At 42.5% G+C, this 20,885-nt stretch overlaps 1 protein-coding gene across 6 annotated transcripts in view; it reads right to left on the reverse strand.

Annotated features, from left to right (window-relative positions):
- Window positions 1–20,885, reverse strand: part of LOC308089907 (RNA-binding protein Musashi homolog 2-like) — a 295,395-nt gene that overhangs the window by 144,734 nt on the left and 129,776 nt on the right. For all 6 annotated transcript variants that reach the window (XM_080434865.1, XM_080434866.1, XM_080434867.1 and 3 more), the window contains exon 7: window positions 7,615–7,663. In XM_080434865.1, the coding sequence (XP_080290991.1) occupies window positions 7,615–7,663 (49 nt within the window). The remainder of the gene's footprint in view (window positions 1–7,614; window positions 7,664–20,885) is intronic.

The following is a 20,885-nucleotide window of genomic DNA, read 5'->3' on the forward strand; positions in this document are numbered from 1 at the left end:
CGACTGATATGTCCATATATAGGCATATATGGATATCCAGTTGTCCAGAACCGCCGATCCGACCATGCCAATATATCAGGGATCTCCATATATGGGCATAAAAGGGCCAGACAGGTAGATTAACAGATACAGAGACCGCCATATATGGGCACAAAAGGGACAAAGACAGACAGGTACAACGGGTACTCTGACAAAACACCCGACACTATGACTCAGATATATCCGTCGTATCGGCGGTGCAACGTAGGGGTGAGGTCCACATAGTGGCCCGAACTCTAGATATGAGGTCTGTGTAGCGGCCCGAACCTCTAGTACAATAAAATCCTGAGTGTTATTTATTTATTTGTGTCCGGGTAGCTCAGTCGGTAGAGCACTCGCCAATCCACCACAAGGTCATGGTTCGATCCCGGGCACAGCTAACTCAGTGTATGAGTTGCACGGCTTGGGTGTGGCAAGTCGTGCGGTAAGTACTGGGAGCTGATGGTAGGTGTTGCGCTCCACCTCAGCAATCCATCTCCCAGGGGTCTAGCACACTGCAAAACGGGGATAGACTTCCGCACTCTGGCTGATACCGACAATAAGCCTCTCCGACCTCCGACCGACCTGTGCAGCAATTTTCCCACTTTTAGTCCTAATTTAGTCATTATGCCAGTTCCCAAATTCCACACACTTGCGTAGTCTTGTCACTACTGACCCCTACTGGTTGTTCTTCAGACTGGTTGATCATAAGGATGGTATTATAACACGCTTCCTCCGATACTTCTTTTCACTTGTCAGTGAGTCGCTTCTCCGGGAGGACGTAATGCATGCAGAGGAACATCCTATTCCTCACAGTTCAACACCGCTGCTGACAAGCACCCTTGCTAGTGCAGTGACAAAGATTTCAGAGATTCCCTCAGACCAATCGAGTCTGGAGACTAAACGTTAGAAAAATATGCCACAATGGCATAATGTAGTTGTTTTCCATCATGTACATTACACCAATCTGCCGCATGCACTATACCCTCACAGGAGTGTGTGCACTAGGGCTTAATGATCATTATCATCATTATTATATTGTGCTGTACTGTATATATATATGAACATGCAAGAAAGGCATATGAATGGTATAATTAAAAATGTTCCCATCTCACCCTGCACGTACAGCTAAAGCCAGCCAATCACAAACATCCTTTTATGCTCCGGGTGTTTAATAGCTTGTTTCAAGTTCAGCTAATTCCACCCCTCTTTCCCTGCACACGTTGGATTGAAAAAAGTTCAAGCCTATTATAAACGACCCCAACAACCTGTCGCCTGTCAGTCTGTCAGTCAGTAAACCTTGGATTGCACACACAGCTTTCCTCCCGCAAACACGGCCAATTGTGCTAGTGTGGCTGCCTGACTTATTCATCTTGATCACATGACCCCAGAGATAATGTGTACCGATTTGTGTGAGTTTTGAACCAAATCAGCAGGAGGGGTAGCAAAAGGTGTGTTTTGAAGAAAACGCGAAATGGTGGAAAATGTACAGTAATCTGGCACAAACTGGACCTATGTTGTGTCATGATCCAAGGAACAAAGGGAAAGAATATGTTAATTGTACAACCTACAGTTCAAGAGTTATAGGCCAAAACGTGAAGTGGGCTGTTGTAGTGCACCGGGAGGCGATTTGGAAAATCTGGGGTGGAGGTAATTCCTAGGCCTAGTCCTTGTGGGAATGTACGTGCAACGTTTCAGAGCAATCGGGTGCTGTGTTCATGATTTGTGGCATGATGTGCAAAAGGGTCAGCGCCGTAAAGTTTGGAAGCCAATGGTAGCAAATCGTAATGGAATATGAGGAATCTGACAGATACATCTCGTCACATGACTACAGAGTTAATGTATACCAATTTGTGTGAGGTTTGGACAAAATCTGTAGGAGTAGTAGCAAAAAATGTGTTTAGCAACAATCTGCCTCATGGTAGCGTTAAAACAAGCCGATTTGGGGTGGAGATTATTCCTTGTGCGTACAAAGTTTACCGCCGATCACATGACTATAGAGATAATGTGTACTGATTCGTGTGAGGTTTGGATAAAATCTGTAGGAGTAATGTCAAACAAAATATTTAGCAAAGATCAGCCTCCTGGTGGCGCTATATAAGGCGGATGTGAACATTTTGAGGTTCTTCCTTGGTCTCCAGGGAGAGTGCATGCAAAGTTTCACGCCGATTGCTCGAACGGTGCCGGAGATTAGATAGAGACAGCAAAAGTGAGACCAGTCCAAGAGCTAAGATGCTAATTGTTGAGAACAACTGCATCACTGCAAGTTTCGGGGACGTCGGCATGGTTTTTAATGCTTTACAAACTCATTGGCATCTGCCAAACGTTCATTTCCTAAATTGAAGCTTATTAAAAGTTATCTGAGGAGCCCAATAGAACAGCAGTGCCCATGAGTACTAGCTATAAGCCTGCAAAAAACTTGTGTTTTATAATGTGCGCAGACAAAGCAATGTTTATTTGTGCCATGGTGCAACAATTGTTGTGGTGCTATGACACCAGAAGTGATTTGACATGCAAATTGTGAATGCATAACGTCTTCCATAGATAATATATATGAGATGCTATGCATAGCCCTTTATATTTTCTCTCCATTCCTATAAATGTAGGTTAGGGTTACGGTAGTCTGTTGCCTTTTACGAGTGGCCTAATAATAATATACGTAATTGTGGCGTCCACTACTGTGCTACTGTACTGTTCATTGTTGCTGGTCATTTTAAAGTAGCATGCTTCAAAATATGTCTCTCATTCGCTATTGACATTAAGTCACCATGCGCTTTGGTTAACCACTTAAACCCTCTATTCTTGGTAAAACGGCCATGACTTACAACTGCACTTGGACTGCTTTTTTGCGTCTACACCAAATCTCTTCACAAAAAATAGCCGATCTACAAGATGAGCATGTAAATCGGCTATATCTTTCTGTTCCCCCCCAGAATAAGCATGCTGGGGTTCAAGTGGTTAAGTGAGATGGGCTGTGGGGGGCCTGAATTGACCATTCTTCATTGGGGCCCGGTGGTGGCCTGGTACGCCAATGGCGCCGCCCAAGTTAAACCGTCACAAAAGCCAAAGTCACACTTTAAAAAGAAAATGTTTCAAATGTATATGTGACTGAATTGTTTTGTTCATGTACAGATTTTCTTCCTGCTTTTTCATTTCTGCTCCGTTCTTCCCTGCACAGAAAATAGGCGTTGGGAGAAGAAGGAGAAATGAAGGGGAGATAGAGGTGTGGCAGGAGAGAGGAGGGGAGGGGAGGGGAGGGAGGGAGGCGTTCGGGGTGCTGCAGTGAAAGACGGAACAATAGCCGCCCTCTGGCATCAACCTCTGGACGGCCCGAGCTGCTCACCAAAGACACTGCATTCGGCCACAATGAGCGGCGGCAGCAGGAAGGGAGGCATCAGAGAGTTCAATTTCCAACACAATTGGCCTTATTCTGCTCCCGTAAATGCCAGGGAGATGTGCAGCTTGTGCCTTTGTGTGAAGCTTTTGCTTACAGCAGTGTCCTCCAGCAGGAGAATGGAATGGAGAAGAGAAGGGCAGGGGGCTGGCGGTGGGCAGCCGAAATAATGTCTCTACGTGTGAATTAAATGAAGGAAGTAAGAGATAGAGAGAGAGAGACAGCCAGTATTACAACAATGAGGAGAGGAGAGAATTGTGTTGTGTTTTCCAGCAGTTATTTCTCCATGCAGCGGTTACCTCACAGGGAGCTTGTGAAGGACAATGCAGCCACTAGCGGACTGTACAGTATAGGATGTGTTGCCTTGTCCATGCCCAGGGCGGCCACAAAACATACTTGCAGTAAACCATGGCTGTGTCACTCTAATCTAAAGCAATTAAAAGCCAGTGAATTACATCAGCGAAGCACGTTCACATATTGCCCACGTGACATTGACTTTTCAGTTCTCAGTACGTCGTTCAAACCTAGTGACCCACTCCCCCAGACTACTTAATACTGTAAATAAAATACTGCATACGCGGTGCTTCCTGTACCACGGCAGCCATTATTTTGTCTCCTCTCACATAAGCTCAGCTCAACTCTATCTTCTGCTATTACAGCAGAGAGTAGCTAGACTTAATGTATTTGGATGTTCCACAAGGCTAGGGCATTGGCAAAATGTAACCTTTACAAAGACATATATACTATCCACAAATCCACCATTTAACTTCCACAATCCACATTATCAAAACCATTGGTGTTGTGTTTGACATGCATGATGTTAAGGTTTTGAAAGTGAAACTGGTCAAAGTCACTGGCCATCTACTGTAGGTGCCTAAGTTCATAGTGAAAGGCCCATTTTGTTAGAACTGCTTCATTTGGTAACAGCAGGGAGACATATGCCTATGGTTCATTTAGGTCCACATTTTACACTTTAGATTTACCTTCTGATTTCCACTGCTAAATTGGGCATAATATTTCTGTACATACTATATGTGCCAAAAAAAAAAAAATTGTGTTGTACAGTTTTGTTTATAGTTACCTTCATAGTTTTGGCTTTGTGAAACAATTCTGATGTCATTGGCTCATCTTTTATTGACATAATTTAAGAAAACACCTTGCAAATCATTACCTATTTGTACATTATGGAGAAAATGCATGCCATTTCCAAAGGTATTTAGTAATCTATTAACACTTTCCCTGCCATTGATGTAGATCTACGTAATTTCAAATCCAACCGTTGACCGACATTGATGTAGATTTACGTTTTTAGTGATTACGCTAGAGGGCACCATTCGCCAACCTATGAATGATCCCTTGACTGCGAGAGAAGGCTAGAACAAGAAATGACGTCATTCCCAAAAAAGTCACTCCAACCGCGGTAAAAATGTTTTTGTTCCAGTGGACAGAAGAGATCCTCCCCCTCCCCCCAGACAGCTTTTCTTTACATCCGTGTCCACATCGTGGCTTCCGTGGGTTTCTGTGGATTGTCAAAATAAGGTAAAAAAATCACACCCTGTGTGAAGTGGGCGGTGTCTTGCTAGCTAATCACAATACTGAATGGAGTCAACCAATCATGTACAAAAGATAAATACATTTATTGAAACACTCTTTATGATGGACGAAACAATAACTTGGAAAAAAACAATTTATGTTTTTTTCCAAGTTATGGTTTCTTATATAGGGCTATGCACATGTGTAATGTGACACTGGCCAATCACAGTCCTGAATAGATTGTGATTGGCCAATCACGGTGCAGGATAATTGTAAAATTTTTTGGCCAATCACAGCGCAGGATAATTGTACAAATTTCCAAACCTCACTTATAGGGGCGGTTTCACCGCCCAGAAATCACACCCAGTGTGAAGTGGGCGGTGTGGTCATCACAGTGCATAATCCTATTTATAGGTTATTAATGTCTCGCTAGCCAATCACAGTGCTGAATATAGTCAGCCAATCACAGTACAGCTTGGGGTGTACTAATGAGCCAATCACAGTACAGCTAATGAGGTGTCCCAACCCCACTTATAGGGGCGGCTACACCGCCCAACCCCACTTCCGTGGGTCTCTGTGGATCGTCAAAATAAGGTAAAAAAAATCACACCCAGTGTGAAGTGGGCGGTGTGGTCATCACAGTGGTCATCATAGTGGTGGAAGCTCACTTCCAAAAATAATAGATTTTTGGAAGAGCATAATCCTATTTATAGGTTATTAATGTCATCATGTGTCTCGCTAGCCAATCACAGTGCTGAATAGAGTCAGTCAATAGAGTCAGCCAATCACAGTACAGCTAGGGGTGTACTAATGAGCCAATCACAGTACAGCTAATGAGGTGTCCCAACCCCACTTATAGGGGCGGCTACACCGCCCTAAAAACCACTGGCAGTGGCGGAAGAATTAATTAATGAATACCTGGCAGTGAATGTGCATATACTGTACTGCAAGGGCCATAGAGCCGCAAGCAGTCGTGCAATGAGTATCACGGGCCTGAACAACACACTTGAGTTGTCAAGTGAAAAGCAATTGCTTAAGTTAAGAGGCAAACAAATGACCAGGGAAAGGAATACAACTGTAAAATCACTGGTTACAAACACCCCCTGCAGAAAGAATTGTCCCCTGCTATTGTTTCACACTTGGCAGGGATCTGTTCCCCTGCCATCAGAAAAATTGCCAGGAAGGCTGTTTATCCGTCATTGTCTCCATTTGAAGGGCATTGCAGCCCAAAGGCAAACACCTAATACACAGCTGAGTGTGGCAGCCATCGCCATTCACGGAGCCACTGGCAGTGTAGGAGAGAGGACGAGAGCCAGAGACTCACAGATATGGAAAAGAGAGAAGAGGCCTTTCGTCTCAAAGCAGACCCCACACTACGTTCTGTCACAATAGATCAAAATGCTCTCAAAGTCATAGATCACTTCCACTATAGTTCACATGTCCCACACTGAGAGACTGTTTACCAGACTCACAGAGCTCCTCCACAAAGTGCACTCCCCCACACATGCACACACCACACACACACACACACACACACACACACACACACACACACACACACACACACACACACACACACACACACACACACACACACACACACACACACACACACACACACACACACACACACACACACAATAGTGCGCACGATGAGAACTGTCTGTGCAATTTCATTGTACATTTATAAAGCTGCAGTGGGTTGGCCGCACAGTATCAACAGATGTCTACATCTATACTGGAGCTGCGTGCACAGTGCTCAGTCGCATTGACTGGTGTGAGATGTACAGGGAAGATCTGTCTGCTCCCTGCTCCTGTGGAAATACCTGACAGTACCTGTTGGCAGCGTGCACATGCTCACACACACTCAGGGCATATTGCATACGCACGCACGCACACACACGCACGCACACCCACACACACACACACACACACACACACACACACACACACACAATGAAAGAGAAAGTAATATGGTAACTATTAGCTAAATCAAGGAATCATGTCCCTCAGTGAGTACACTATAACTCCCTAAGGAGGGTCTTTGACAATATGCTGACCATTACACATTGCACACACGTATGTGTTTATCAATGGCATATCAGGCCTGTTAGCATGCCTCATGTTTTAAGTTCTGAATTAGAATGCATTTTATTTTATTGCAGGGGATGCAACCTGTCTTTGTAAAGTCCTTCAGTGAGGGGCCTCGGCTAATCTACGGTAAAGAGACGATAAGAGCCAAAGATAAATCCAGTGCTTCTCCCCGGCTGTTATCTCATGCTGTAATCTGACAGCACAACACCCGCCACTCTGCAATCTTTGCACCCTTTATGTACCTCTCTGAAACACTCACATCAATAGTAGGCACACACACAAAGCACCATGCGCACACGCGCACGCACACGCGCACGCACACGCACACACACACACACACGCGCCAACCAACACTCAAAACATTCTAAATGCAGTACCAGCTTATTGATTCCTTTAACATGCTGCTTTTTGCTAATCTATTCTGGGACAGATGGTTCAGCTGATACCATGTGAAGTGGAATTGTTTATCTCGTGGGAGAAATGACACAAAATGACCATTCTAGTCACACAAACTCACAAAGACAAAAGAGAGAGGCAAAAAGTGGGAAGAGAGAGTGGAAGTGGATGGTGCTTACCTCTATGTCTGTTAGTGGTTTTATCAAACATAAGCATGGCATCATCTACCTGGAAGACAAAAAAAACATACAACCAGATAAATGGAGTGCATAATAGCACAGAGGATGAACAATAACAACAGCCTGTGGAACAGAAAATATAGTACAATCCACACATGCACATTCTGCCTCAAGAAAGTAGAGTTGCGGGGGAACGGCGAGACAGAGACATCGCGCCACAGGAGCCCGGGACAAATGGAGCCCGTCCTGCTCTCACAGCCACAGCAGTGGCATGATATCAACCATCATTGTGTCCAATAAAGCTGCACAAAGACAGACAGCGATTGTTTATCTTCACGCTCCTCTGCAAAACAGATTTCTAGGCACCCGCCTGCTTGCCATAATTCAGAAGAAGTGCTTAAAAAACAGATTGAGGCAAGCTCATTTGGCTGGTGATTTCGTCTGGTTGGGGGAGGAGGGGGGTAATAAAGAAGACAGAGTGGCATAGAACAGAAGTAGTCATAGAGACATAGAGAGATGGGGGGGGTGGGGCGGGAGGGGTGTCACTAGGCTGGATGCTGCTTGCACTCTGTTTACTGTCGCTATAGGTGATGTACTGTGCAGGGATCCTGTGCCCTCGAGAGGATTTGTGTATCTGTGCGGTGCATAGGAAGTGTGTGTGTGTGTGTGTGTGTGTGTGTGTGTGTGCGTGCGTGCGTGCGTGCGTGCGTGCGTGCGTGCGTGCATGCGTGCGTGCGTGCGTGCGTGCGTGCGTGCGTGCGTGCGTGCGTGCGTGCGTGCGTGCGTGCGTGCGTGCGTGCGTGCGTGCGTGCGTGCGTGCGTACGTACGTACGTACGGGCATACATGCGTACGGGCATACATGCTTGCTTTTCTGCATGTGCGGCGCGGTTGGCTGATGGAGCAGCAACTTTGGGGGAGCCAGGTGAGGGCGAGGACTAGCTCAGGCCGAACTGTCTGATTGGATAGAGAGGAGCGTCTGGACGCCAGGCGAGCCAGAGATGCCTGGCATATTGTCCATGCCATCCTACTGCCATTCATTTGGCATTCAGGATGCTGGCACAGGGGCTTTTACAATCCTGGTACCCATTGCACGGCTCACAAATCAAATGAGGCAAATTGAGTGTTGTTTCTTTTTTTTTACCTTGCCCCTCCCCGCAATAATTCCAAAAGAGATTACGAAATACAGTTGGCAATAATTGCATGGATTCCAGCAACCTGCATCTCTCTATTCCAGTTACTGATACACTGAAAAGGCAACTCTAAGTCCTTGTAGTAATTAATTACCCTCTGTCATGAATTCACTCACACATTGAATACGTTTTATATACCATAGATGGTTTCAGTGCCGGAGAAACAAAGATCACTTGAAAGATCAAGTCTTAGCAAAGTTTAGCTGTGTCTTTATAGATAATCTGACAACTAAGCTGCTAAGAATTGTATTTATTGATTGGAGGTTGATTGATGTTTTTATTTAAAAAAAAATCATTGACAAAAGTCATTATATTCTTATACTATATATCTAAAAAAAAATTGGTGCCTCCCAGCACTGCATGTTGGCTGGTGCCAACAATGGAATAGGCAATATTTTTTGCCCAGATCATTAAACGTGGGCGATGTGTTGAAGTTTGATTAATTTAGATTGCAAGCAGTGTGACACGCCTAAATCAATCTATTATTTAATGTACACTTTAAATAGCAATTAAATGGTGGGCTGAGGGACTGCAGAGGACTATAGACCAAGTCAGAGCTGCCAACCACACCTCATTTTAACTCATTGAGTGCCATTAACGTGTTTCACGTGTTTTACCGCTATGGTGCAACGTGCCATTAACGTGTTTCACGTGTTTTTGAAAAAACTTTTTTTTTTTTTTTAGAACCCAAGATACCATTATCTGAAGATTTGCAGCTCCATCCACTCCTTGTTTAACTTATAACTGAAAAAGGCTGTATCTCGCTTCCTAAGCACTTTTTTTTTACTTTGAAAAAAATAAATAAAAAGAAAACGTACTGGCCAGAAATAGCCAGAAATAATTCTGGCACTCAGTGAGGTCCACACAGATGTTCACGCACAGCGTGAAAATGACATCTTCGTTGGTTGGAAACTAGAAATGAAACTGCATTTTTGCACTACTTTACAAGATAGGGCTCTTTGAAAGAGTAAGAGCTCTGTCTTCTTTTAATGTATTTACATTTTTAGCCGGCTGCCCAGTATTACACTATAAACCACCACTCCCAGTTTTGCTCTGTTGTTACATCAGAGTTGAAGGAGGACTGCTCGGTCAGACAGACCTGTTCAACATTGAACACAGATACTCTATAAGGCGGTGATGGATCATATGTTGTGGATACAAAGAGTGGATGCACATCATGTGACGGTCACACTTTAGCAGCTCGAAATACTATATATTTTCCCTTCTCTTTCTCTCTCTCTCTCTCTCTCTCTCTCTCTCTCTCTGTGTGTACACCTCCAGACTCTACAGAAACATCTGTGCTTCACGGCTTTTCAATGCAGTTATTCAAGCAGAACACTGTGTGGCTCCATCTGATAGAGGGTTAAGGACCTCTTTGCTGCTCACAAAAAGCCCCTCATGCAGAGGTGAGGCCAGGCTCACTCCAGGGAAGAACTCTTTCTCTGACTCCCCCCCCCCCCAAGAAAAACACCTCCTTCCTTCTCTTTCACTCTTCCTTTTCTCCAAGCTTAGAAGAAAGGTTCAAAGGATAATGGCTGTCTTATCACTATGTTAAAAGGGAATGGGAGCTCCAGTGAAGTGTCTGGCCTTTTGTCACAATGAAGAAAAGAGCAAAAGTCCATTTCAGTGTGGTATATGCACTCAAACACTTCACGAGCATTCAGAAGGTGCACTCTCCACAAAGAAGGTATGGAAGCTCTTTAACTAAACCAGAGTCAAATCCTTCTCCATTGAAGAACCTCCCAAGCCGACAGACTCAGACACAAGGCTGTGCATCGTTTTGCTGTAGCTGTTCGAGGTACCCTTTCTCCATATAAACCTGTATGACATAATCCACTTCATCTCTTAACTAGCTATGCCCTACTTTATGCATCATTGTACGTCATCAAATGTCTTCCTTGGCTCTGCTGATTTAATAAAAATGTGTACGTTTGAGAGAGCATCAATAACGCAGAGATGAGAGAGAGATGAAATGGGGGTAACTGATGGAGACATGTTCTAACGTTTATTTAGGATTTAGGTTTTACCTGGGGTAGCGGTCCAGGCACCTAGGCTCTAAAGTAGCCTTGCGTGTCGCGGGTTCGAGTCCCGATCCCCACGGCCTTTGCCGCATGTCACCCCCATCTCTCTCCCCATGTCCTGATAGCCTACTATCCTGTGCTATCAATAAAGGCATAAAAGCCACAAAGAAAAATCTAAAATAAAAATAAAAATGATATGATGTTAAATATACCTAGCATGTATAAAGTACAACCTCTGCATTTAAGGACAAAGGAATTGGTTGTGTTTCTCCACATGCTAACATTGGTGTAAGGTGGGAGTGGTGTGGTGAAGTGGCCATTCGAGCCAAAGTTGACCATTTCAATTGTGCCAAGTTTTGAGAAATGTTGGGACCAATCGACAGATCAACTTATTATAATAAATATGTACACTATTATTTTCCGAATACAGTAAAAGCCACTGTCGGCCATCATTCTCCCCTTCAATGGTATCTAATGTTCTTTTACAATGCTGGCAATTAACAAAGATATGACAGTGGCTCAGTGACAATGAACCAATATTAAGTGACAACCCCTTCAAGTATTCTTCTACGGAGGAAGTCAAGTCATTGTCTGGAAACCACAAGCTGCAATGCGCTGCATCCATGCTTGAGTGGTTTTTACAACTGTCATTTTAACAAGGAGCAGAGGGCCAAACTTTAGCTCCCCAAAATGCTTTTGTGATTACAGAAGCGGGTGGAAGGCAATACAATTCTGAAGTACAAGACTATATAACCATATTTTTCTCATGTTCAATGCACAGTTGAGACCAAGCAAGCCGCGCTCAATGAGGAGAGGCACATTTTTACTCAAAAAGGAATAGTCTTTTTTATAATGGTGAACCTAATCAGGAGAAAAGAATACTGGAACAGTGTGTGTGTGTGTGTGTGTGTGTGTGTGTGTGTGTGTGTGTGTGTGTGTGTGTGTGTGTGTGTGTGTGTGTGTGTGTGTACGCGCACACAAGTACACAATTACTAATAAACATAAAAGCACAAAGTGAGCAGGTACGGTTACAGTATACGATTCATCGTTTTTTATGACACCTAAACTCACAACGAAAGTGACATATATATATTTTTATTCAAGTGGTTTGGGGCAGCCGGCTAACATAAGTCCTTGCATATGTAATTACTAAAGATAGTCGCCACAGGCTGAATGTCACCACTTATTCCAGTAACTTTCCTTCCTGTTGACATTAACAAAATGGCTTGAGAGCAACATTTGAAAAAGACAATTCCTCAAATCTGTCAGGATTACATATTTATGAGGTCCCCTGCTCAGCATCCAAGGAGGTCGCTATGGTGATGCGAAAGTGATGTATATTCTAACAGGGAATTTTGCATGTCATGTCAGGATGCCTGCAAGCACTGTTGTAATGGTTGGCGTGTATTCTCTCATGGCAATGAGAGTAGCCTTCGGAACGACGACTACGCAATTACAAAAGCCCTTCATTTCTGAGGCCACAATACAAAGAGCTGCCATAAAATTGTGATACATTACACCAGAGAGCCAGCTGAGGCTTCTCTGTGATCGAGTAATGCCTCCAGAACACTCTTAAGCCCTTGTGTAGTAAGTATTTAAAAATGCAGCATTCCTTGTGTCAAAACCAAAAATAACACCACTTGTATGCCTCCCGACCATGTGCATAATCAATACAAAGATGTCATACACATCTACATTTTTGCAAATAATGACATTTGCTTATTGTCAGTAAACTCAAATCGCCAAAGTATAATACATATATATATATACATATATAATATATTTGTATAATATATATGTAAATTGGGGAGAAAAGGAAAAAAAGGAAAAAATATATATTTGTTTAGCTTTTTTTGCTTTTCTCCCCAATTTAGTCATTATGCCAATTGATTCCTCCCAACACACATTTCTGTGTTGTCACTGCTGTTGTATCCTACTGACTCACCTACCAGTGAGGAGCCCCCACCGGGAGGACGTAGAGCCTTTGTCCTACTCCTCCCGACCTACACTCCCTGGTGACAGGTGCCGCCCCAGCCCGTAGGATTACTTGCAGTGACTATTATCACCCTCCCCGCCCGGCTTCCCTCCCCCGAACACGGGCCAATTGTGTTCATGTGTAGACACTCGACAAAGCCGGATGCACCACGGTGAATTCGAACCCACAACCATCGCGGTGATGGGCAGGCACTTTATCACTGCGCCATCCGAGCGCACCAAAGGTATATTTACTAAGATTGCTTACTTTGGTAAGGTGTCCTGAATTACGGGGAATGCATGTATTACACATTATAATACCACAGTTAACGTCAATATAAGAGATTAACAATTGGTGAGATTAAAATCTGAAAAACTGTACGACGGATGTATTTTCATAATAATGTAAATAGCACAATATAATATGTACCTGTAAAAAAGCCTGCACCTTTCGTAGAGCAAAGAATACTTTGAGACGTATGTATGACTAAGAGAGAAAAATGGCTTATTGCTGGCCATGAAAAGGCCAAAAATGACAACTTATAAGTTGAAAAGCTGGTGATTTCGTACTACATGGCCTTGGTAAGATGGAGAGCTTGTTCATGCCTTTTTGCGTCACTGAGGCTTTTCAAGTCAACACAGTATGCTGTGAGTTTGCTAGAGGAGCTTAACCTTGGCCTTGTCCGTCAATAACACACGTCTTCTATTGCCATGCTGCAGGACACTACTCATTATGGAGTCATTTTATTAATAGGGCTTTCCTCTCCACACTCTTACAGAGTTCCTCCCGTTTCTGTCAAAATGGACTATGCCTCCAAGCCACATCCATGAAAACACCTCCCTTATTCTCAGGAAAGGAAATATTGGGGGTTCACTGTTAAAACAGTAATTGCAGAGGTGAGCAAACCATGCGCCCAGGAGCAAACAGTTTAACTCAGAGGATTCATTCGGAATGATGCCTCTCCACTGGCCAAGTCAATTGGCAGTCTCTTGCGCACAGTAAAATATAACCTTGAAAGTGTAAAAATTGGACACTTATGACAATACATTAAAGGAGTGAAATTATCACACTGGATTTCATTGTGTAGCAAACAGGCACAAAACCAATTCAAATCACTGTACTCGCCCTTTCTCTTCCCACAAAATGTCAACATAGTAATGATCATAGATGGTCAGGGTCAGAAGATATTCTGAAAGGGATGGAAAGACTAGATGAAAATAGGCCATGGAGGTTGGAAAGACAGCACAGAATGAAGTGGAGGATGCAAAGGGTATAAAGAGTAAATTACAATTTACAATTTAGGCATTTAGCAGACGCTCTTAATCCAGAGCGATTTACAGTAAGCAAGGACAACGCAAGGTAATAAATCAAATGCATGGAAATAGTCATATAGGATCATAAGTAAACCAAGAACCTATCATCAGTCTAACAGTAGAATATCCAAAAAAGTAAATAATCTGTACATCGAAACTATACACACCATAGGATGCCACGTCAACAATGACCTGGCATATGTCTACATAACATGCTATCTATATTACATCTTAGCCATTGCATAAGCCTGCAAGGTTGTCGAGGCTAGACAAGTCCTACGGGCTAAATCTGCTATCTGTGTGTGTGTGTGCGTGTGCATGTGCGTGTGCGTGTGCGCGTGAGCGTGCGTGCGTGTGTGTGTGTGTGCGCGCGCGTGTGTGTGTGCGTGCGTGCGTGCGTGTGTGTGAAGCAGGCACAGCTGTATTTGTTCATTTGCCAGACGGATCTGCATATCTGCCCTCTTTGTTTCACGGTTCAACAGTGTCTCATGGGGATTTGAACGCCTCTGCTCTGGTTGTCTGCTGCACTTAAACTTTCTCTTTCGAGGTGGCTCTTGCAGTGTGTCATCAGGCCTTGCTGCAGTGGTGGAAAGTAACTGTATATATTCTCCTCTGTTTCATGGTTTGTTGCCTATCTGTGGGTTTTTGGCCTGGCTGTGGTGTCTGGTGGCTTGCCCTTTCAAATTCTTCCACCTCATTGTCACTTGCCCCACTGTCCTCTTCCGCCCAGAGACCCAGTGGAATTCAAATTGTCTGTTATCATCATCCATATTTTGCAGTTTAGCTGCTCCACCCTCTCAGTTAAAACTGTCAACTATAGTCATAATTACTCCTTACTACTAGGGGTGTGAATCTTTTGGTATCCCCCGATTCGATTCGATTTTGGTTCTTGGGGTCACAATTCGGTTCAAAATCAAAATAAAGATCGCAACAGCACACGTCTCTTCTACACACAGTGGTGTACTGACACATATACACATAGAGGTAGAGAGGGAGAGAGCGGGAGACGGAGAGAGACAGAGAAAGAGACACAGATATACATAAGTGCATCCAAACGCTTGCTTTCAATGAGGACAGAGCCATCTGTATTTCTTCCTACTTCATTTTAGCAGCCAGCGAGTGACACTAGAAGCCACACTGCTTGTTGCGCAACAGCAATGGAAGCTGGGAAGGCAAGTAAGCATTACCATCAGCAAAACGTTAACATTCTTTTTGAAACTGTGATTTGATTCAGAATCCTAAAAAGTAAGAATCGCAATTTTTACATGAATCAATATTTTCCCCCACCCCTTCTCTTTAGGCTCTCTAGCAGTGAGTGGGTCTCAGCTTTCCACCTCCTAGTTAAAGGGATTCTAGGCAACATTAAACCTAAATTTTAAAAATATTTATAAATATATATATATATATATATATATATATATATATATATATATATATATATATATATATATATATATATATATATATTGCATTTTTTCCCCTCTATCAGCCACTTTATAATGATGCTGGGGTGTTTTCCTGCATTGAAACACAGTCCTCTTTCTGAAATCCGTATTTTCCCTACAGTTTATGTATGTAAATGAACGCACGCATGTGCGCGTCCGTGTCAACTGTTCCGAGTGAAACCGAATGGAACCGAGTGCAGCCGACAAAAATGGAAAGAGCCGCCATTGTTTTCTGTGGGCAGTTAAACTTTTTACTTTCGGTTTTAAAACGCTCTCAAACTTCTTTTTTGAGGCACGGAATTTACTTTTAAGATATCTTTTGGATAGAATTTAGTTGTTTAGCTTCATATATGTGGTCAATTTATCATGACAGAGCCTATTTAAAAATAAAATTCAGAGAACCGGCAGGGGCGGACCGGGCATGCAGTGACATGCATTGTATCCGAATAAAGCAACCTATTTTCGGCATGGCCCGTTTAGAAGTCCCCCCTGCGTCACTCCCTGGTGGTCGGGGAAACGAACTGCTGATGAGGAGGGGGGGGGGGGGAGTGGGGATGTTTGACAACAGTTTTTCTTTTTTTTTATCTCTGAACTTGCCTACAATCCCTTTAAGTCACAAATGGGTTTTTATAGGTCTGGGTGTTAGTCCTTCTCAGTGACATAATTGACCACATGCCCTAAAAAATCTAGACATCTGATACTATTACAGGTGTCTATTCTTAATTACTAATTACAGAGACTACTTATTCAAAGACAGTTCTGATACACTGACTGAGAGAACACAGTCGAAATATTGTTCACCTCCTCCATGCTGGAAGGAGAGGTTGGTGCCAAAGGATCCACCCTGAAGGCCTCCAACGACATACTACAGAAGAACTGTGGACTTGATGACATAAGCTACCTGGTTAGGCCATAACTGTAGCACAGAGCCCTATGGAAACCTGCTCTGGCTGTGGAGGAACAGGTCCTCATTGCCCTGCTCTTTTACCCATCAGGTCTCACACACACACACACACACACACACACCCCCCCACCCATCCACACACCCACCCACCCCCACCCCCACCCCCACACACACACACACACACACACACACACACACACACACACACACCCTACAGTACATATAATTAAGGAAAGTCCGTCACACTCTCTGTTCCGCATTTTTCTCCTCACTGGATTGAGCAGTTGTCTTACCAAATTCAAGCTGTTTATTAGCCTTTTTTGGAAACTCTCTGTCTAACTCTACGCAGTTTTACTCTGTTGTCACGCTTCTATGCTCCTAACCAGTGGGCAGACTTAAAGCTACAGGGCTATACCATAGCGTTATGGGCTACATCGCACATCAATACATTTTTTAACCATAATCTCACTTACTAGGCTAAAGTTCTTAGTCAGAGGATATGCAGACATTGTAACAAGACAGGCAAGACTCTCTCTCAAAGATGGCACTTACATTTCAAGTCGTACACTTAGATTGGCTGATGATAAAAACATAACTGACACAAGGAATTAACAATCAGACGTTGCAGATTACAGAGACATTTGAATGATGGAAATCTGTTCAGAATTGCTTGCGGTACCTTACAAGACCGCGGACATCAAGCATTGGGCGCACAATCGCACATGTTACAATGTGATTGATTGATTGATTGATGTACTTTATTAAGTAAGACATGAGAACAACAGTACATGGAAGTACAAATTCACAGTACAAGGTCTACTAAACTGGAAGACTCATTAAGCACTGAGCTTGTTTAAGATGAGATCCCCATGCACACAAATCATGATGATGTATTACAATACATTAACAAAAGCACAGTAGGCACAGTGCCCCATCAGAACATAACACATGTTGCCTAATAATAAACCATCCATGTTATTTACACACACAGCAAGTCAAGACCAATTTCTTCTTCACAAAACACAATCTAACAATACAGGAATGCCTTGACTCTTATCTGTGCCCTCCCTGTGTTTCAACCTTGCTGCTGTTACTGCTACCTGAATATCCCCCTGGGGATCAATAAAGGTTTATCTTACCATATATATCTGTTAGTGTGATACTATATGCTTTTTATGACCAAGTAGCAGCTGTTAAATGTTGCAGCAATATAGTACTTTGATTCAGAGTGAGAATTCACAGGAACTGACAAATTCAAAGCAACTTCTGTGCTATACTGTGACTATAATCTTTTCCAGTGTTAAAACACAAATCCTATGATGTTTATCATTTACGCTTTCAACCAATCTTCACTGCCCCTGAGAGCCTTGTGATACATGTTTGTATTAATTAATTTATATTTCACAGTTACACAGTAGTTACAGTGCAATAAACTAACTGAGAGGATCCACTTTAACCACTTAAACCCCAGCACCCGTATTATGTGGAAAGCTTATGCAGAAAACAGCAGATCGACAAGCTCACAACACGTCGCACAAATAGCAGATCTGCAAGTTCATAGCGCGATGAGCTTGTAGATCTGCTATTTTTTTTTTATCTTGAAAATGTGTGCAAATCTTTTAATATATATATTTTTTAAGAAAACATTTGTAAAACGTTTTGTCCCAGGGACCCCCCCCCCCAGAAGCAAAGATTTGAGTTACAAAGGTTAGCTTTAAAATATATATATTCATATATATTCAAATTTTAAGTGACATAGATGCGTTCCCGGATTGAATGGGTTAAGGTATCTTTGTCACCCCACCTCCCAGCTGGTCATGCCAATGAAGTGAAGAGGTCCGTCTCTGCTTCCTCATTGTAACTCATCATTAGAGCAAGTGGCTGTGTTTGTCATCTTTTTGAATGGGAACCTTCCATGTTTGGCCATGTTACTGCTTGTAACATGGCCAAACATGACACATGACATCCCAATCGTATTTAAGAACAAAAACAAAATTGAAAACATATTAAAGGTAGGGTAAGTGATATTTTTTGGTTAAAACAAAAAGTATTTTGTTAAAAGGTTAAAATACTATATTCTGATAGTAATCATTGCTATAGAGTGTTTGTTCAGTAACAGGAGTCTCCCCGTCTCTCCAGCTCTTTAATAAACAGAAAATACATTTTTCGGTAGGTGTCAAAATCTCAGCCAATCAGGAGAAAGTACCCATTTTTAAGCTTAATTTGTATAGTGTTCCAGTTCCAATTTTGTCTGCTCATTTCTTAGTGTCATCACTTCCAATTTCACTTGTTTAATCTGTATCCTGATTGAGTTCTCTGTCCTGGTTGGATAAAATTGAAAATGAAACTGAAACTGAAACGAAAATGCATTTTCTGTTTAATAAAGAGCTGGAGAGACAAGGAGACTCCTAATACTGAACAAACACTCTATAGCAATGAGTACTATCAGAATATAGAGCTATTTAACACTTATTTTAACCAAAGCAAATCACTTACCCTACCTTTAACAAAGTGTTGCTACAGTATGCATGGCCTGCTCACATTAAAAAAATGACCATACTTTGATGGACACGTTTCCATTGCGCTAGCTTGCCTTGTTATCATGTGTGAAGATGAATGATTAAAAAAATGTGTTCGCTTGAGTTGAATAGCATTCATTTCACTCACAATGGCAAATATTCCTAATACCTGAAGTGGTTTTGTTAGATTACGCTTAAGCCTCTTTTTTTAAAGGCCACTTCAATGATGTGACATTTCTCTACACTATGGGAGTGAATGAAAGCCAATAAAACCAATGTTTTTCCCCTTTTCATGCAAAGCACTGTCATCTGTCATGTGTGATAGCTCGTCTCTCTTTGTCAGCGCAAGTACAGGAGCCCCTATTTGAATATGGTTACACAGCCCTCTATTTATTAAAGCTTGGATTAACATGACAGGAAGTTTTGTCTGGGGGCTCTTTAAGATGGCTCAGAGAGGCAATCTGGTGACAGTAATAGGATCCAGCTAATATACTTGACTGATGCTCCTTTTCCCAGTGTTATAAAGAAGAACAATGGGGGCGGGGGCTGGTCGGATACAGTAGGATTTGTACTAGCCAGTGTGTGTAATCAGCCACGTTAGCATCACCCCACTGCAAATGAGAGGGCTGAAGAATTAAATACATAAATAAACACTAAAGGTCACAAGGGTATCAATCAGGAAGCCTTTGTTTCAATTAAGCACATAGACAAAGGCAATAATATCAATAAGTGAGCTTGCTGTCTGTCTATGTGGATAGCGATCAGTCCAAGGTTATACAAAGTGATCAAAGACATTCAGATCCTCCTCCTACATCATACAAGCAAAACCACAATCACTCGTCCCTCAGAACACTCTTTTCCTCATCTACGTATACTTTGGAATCGAATCTGTCACTTATTTTCTTCTCTGTGATTTGTCTGGCATGCACACAAGACAAACTCACTACTACTGTAGCTTGCCAAGGTGTCTTTGTCCTCTTGTTCTTGCTTTTCACATTTCACGCTTTATGACAGGCGCACACCAAAAATAAAAATAAACCTTGATATGAACCTTTCTGTATGTCCTACTGTATATAATTTGAGTGTGTATTGAAAGGTGGCCTAACATATCGATTCGTGCACATATCTGCTTGAGATATAGAGGCAATTGTTTCTCGTAGTCCCTTTGTATATACATTATATCTGCATAGAGCGGTCCAGGGATGATATATTTTTGCAGCCAAAGCTAAGAAGTTTGCTTCTTCCTGGTTCGCTTCGATTTTTGCATTCGATTTTGGATTGTTGCAGAAAATAAGCTCTGCGGCAAATAAAAGTTTATACACGTTGTTTAGCAAGGTAATCTTCACAAATGACCACTTTTATTATTTTTGAATCATAAATGCAATCGCTAGAAGTAAAAAGCTAATGTTATAATGTATATATTATAATATGTATATATATATATCAAAATATTTACATTTTAAATTCCATAATGTGATATATTTACTAGTTATAGAGGAGCTGTACACGTCTCAGCCAATCGCAGCAATGGGGGCAGAACTGCACCAGACCTTTCTTGATTATATATAATAATTATATATATATACACATACAGTACGCACACGCACGCACGCGCACACACACACACACACACACACACACACACACACACACACACATACACACACTGTAAAATGGGCCTGTAAAGGGTGGATTTGTACTCTCAGAGTTAAATGAACACTCAGGACTTTACGGTGTATGAAATCTGTTAGCAGATATAGGCCTACAGGTACCGTGCACTGAGATAGAGATGAATGACAGCCTCAGGTCTGGAGTTGCTGTGGACCTTTGACTTCTTGGCTGATAGTGCCATTTGCGTGCTACCACGCAATCTGCTCTGTGAATGCATTTGACAGCGCCCTTT

The sequence above is a fragment of the Gymnoscopelus braueri genome (genome assembly GCF_963280865.1).
Source record: "Gymnoscopelus braueri genome assembly, chromosome: 8".
In the NCBI taxonomy this organism is placed as follows: Eukaryota; Metazoa; Chordata; class Actinopteri; order Myctophiformes; family Myctophidae; genus Gymnoscopelus; species Gymnoscopelus braueri.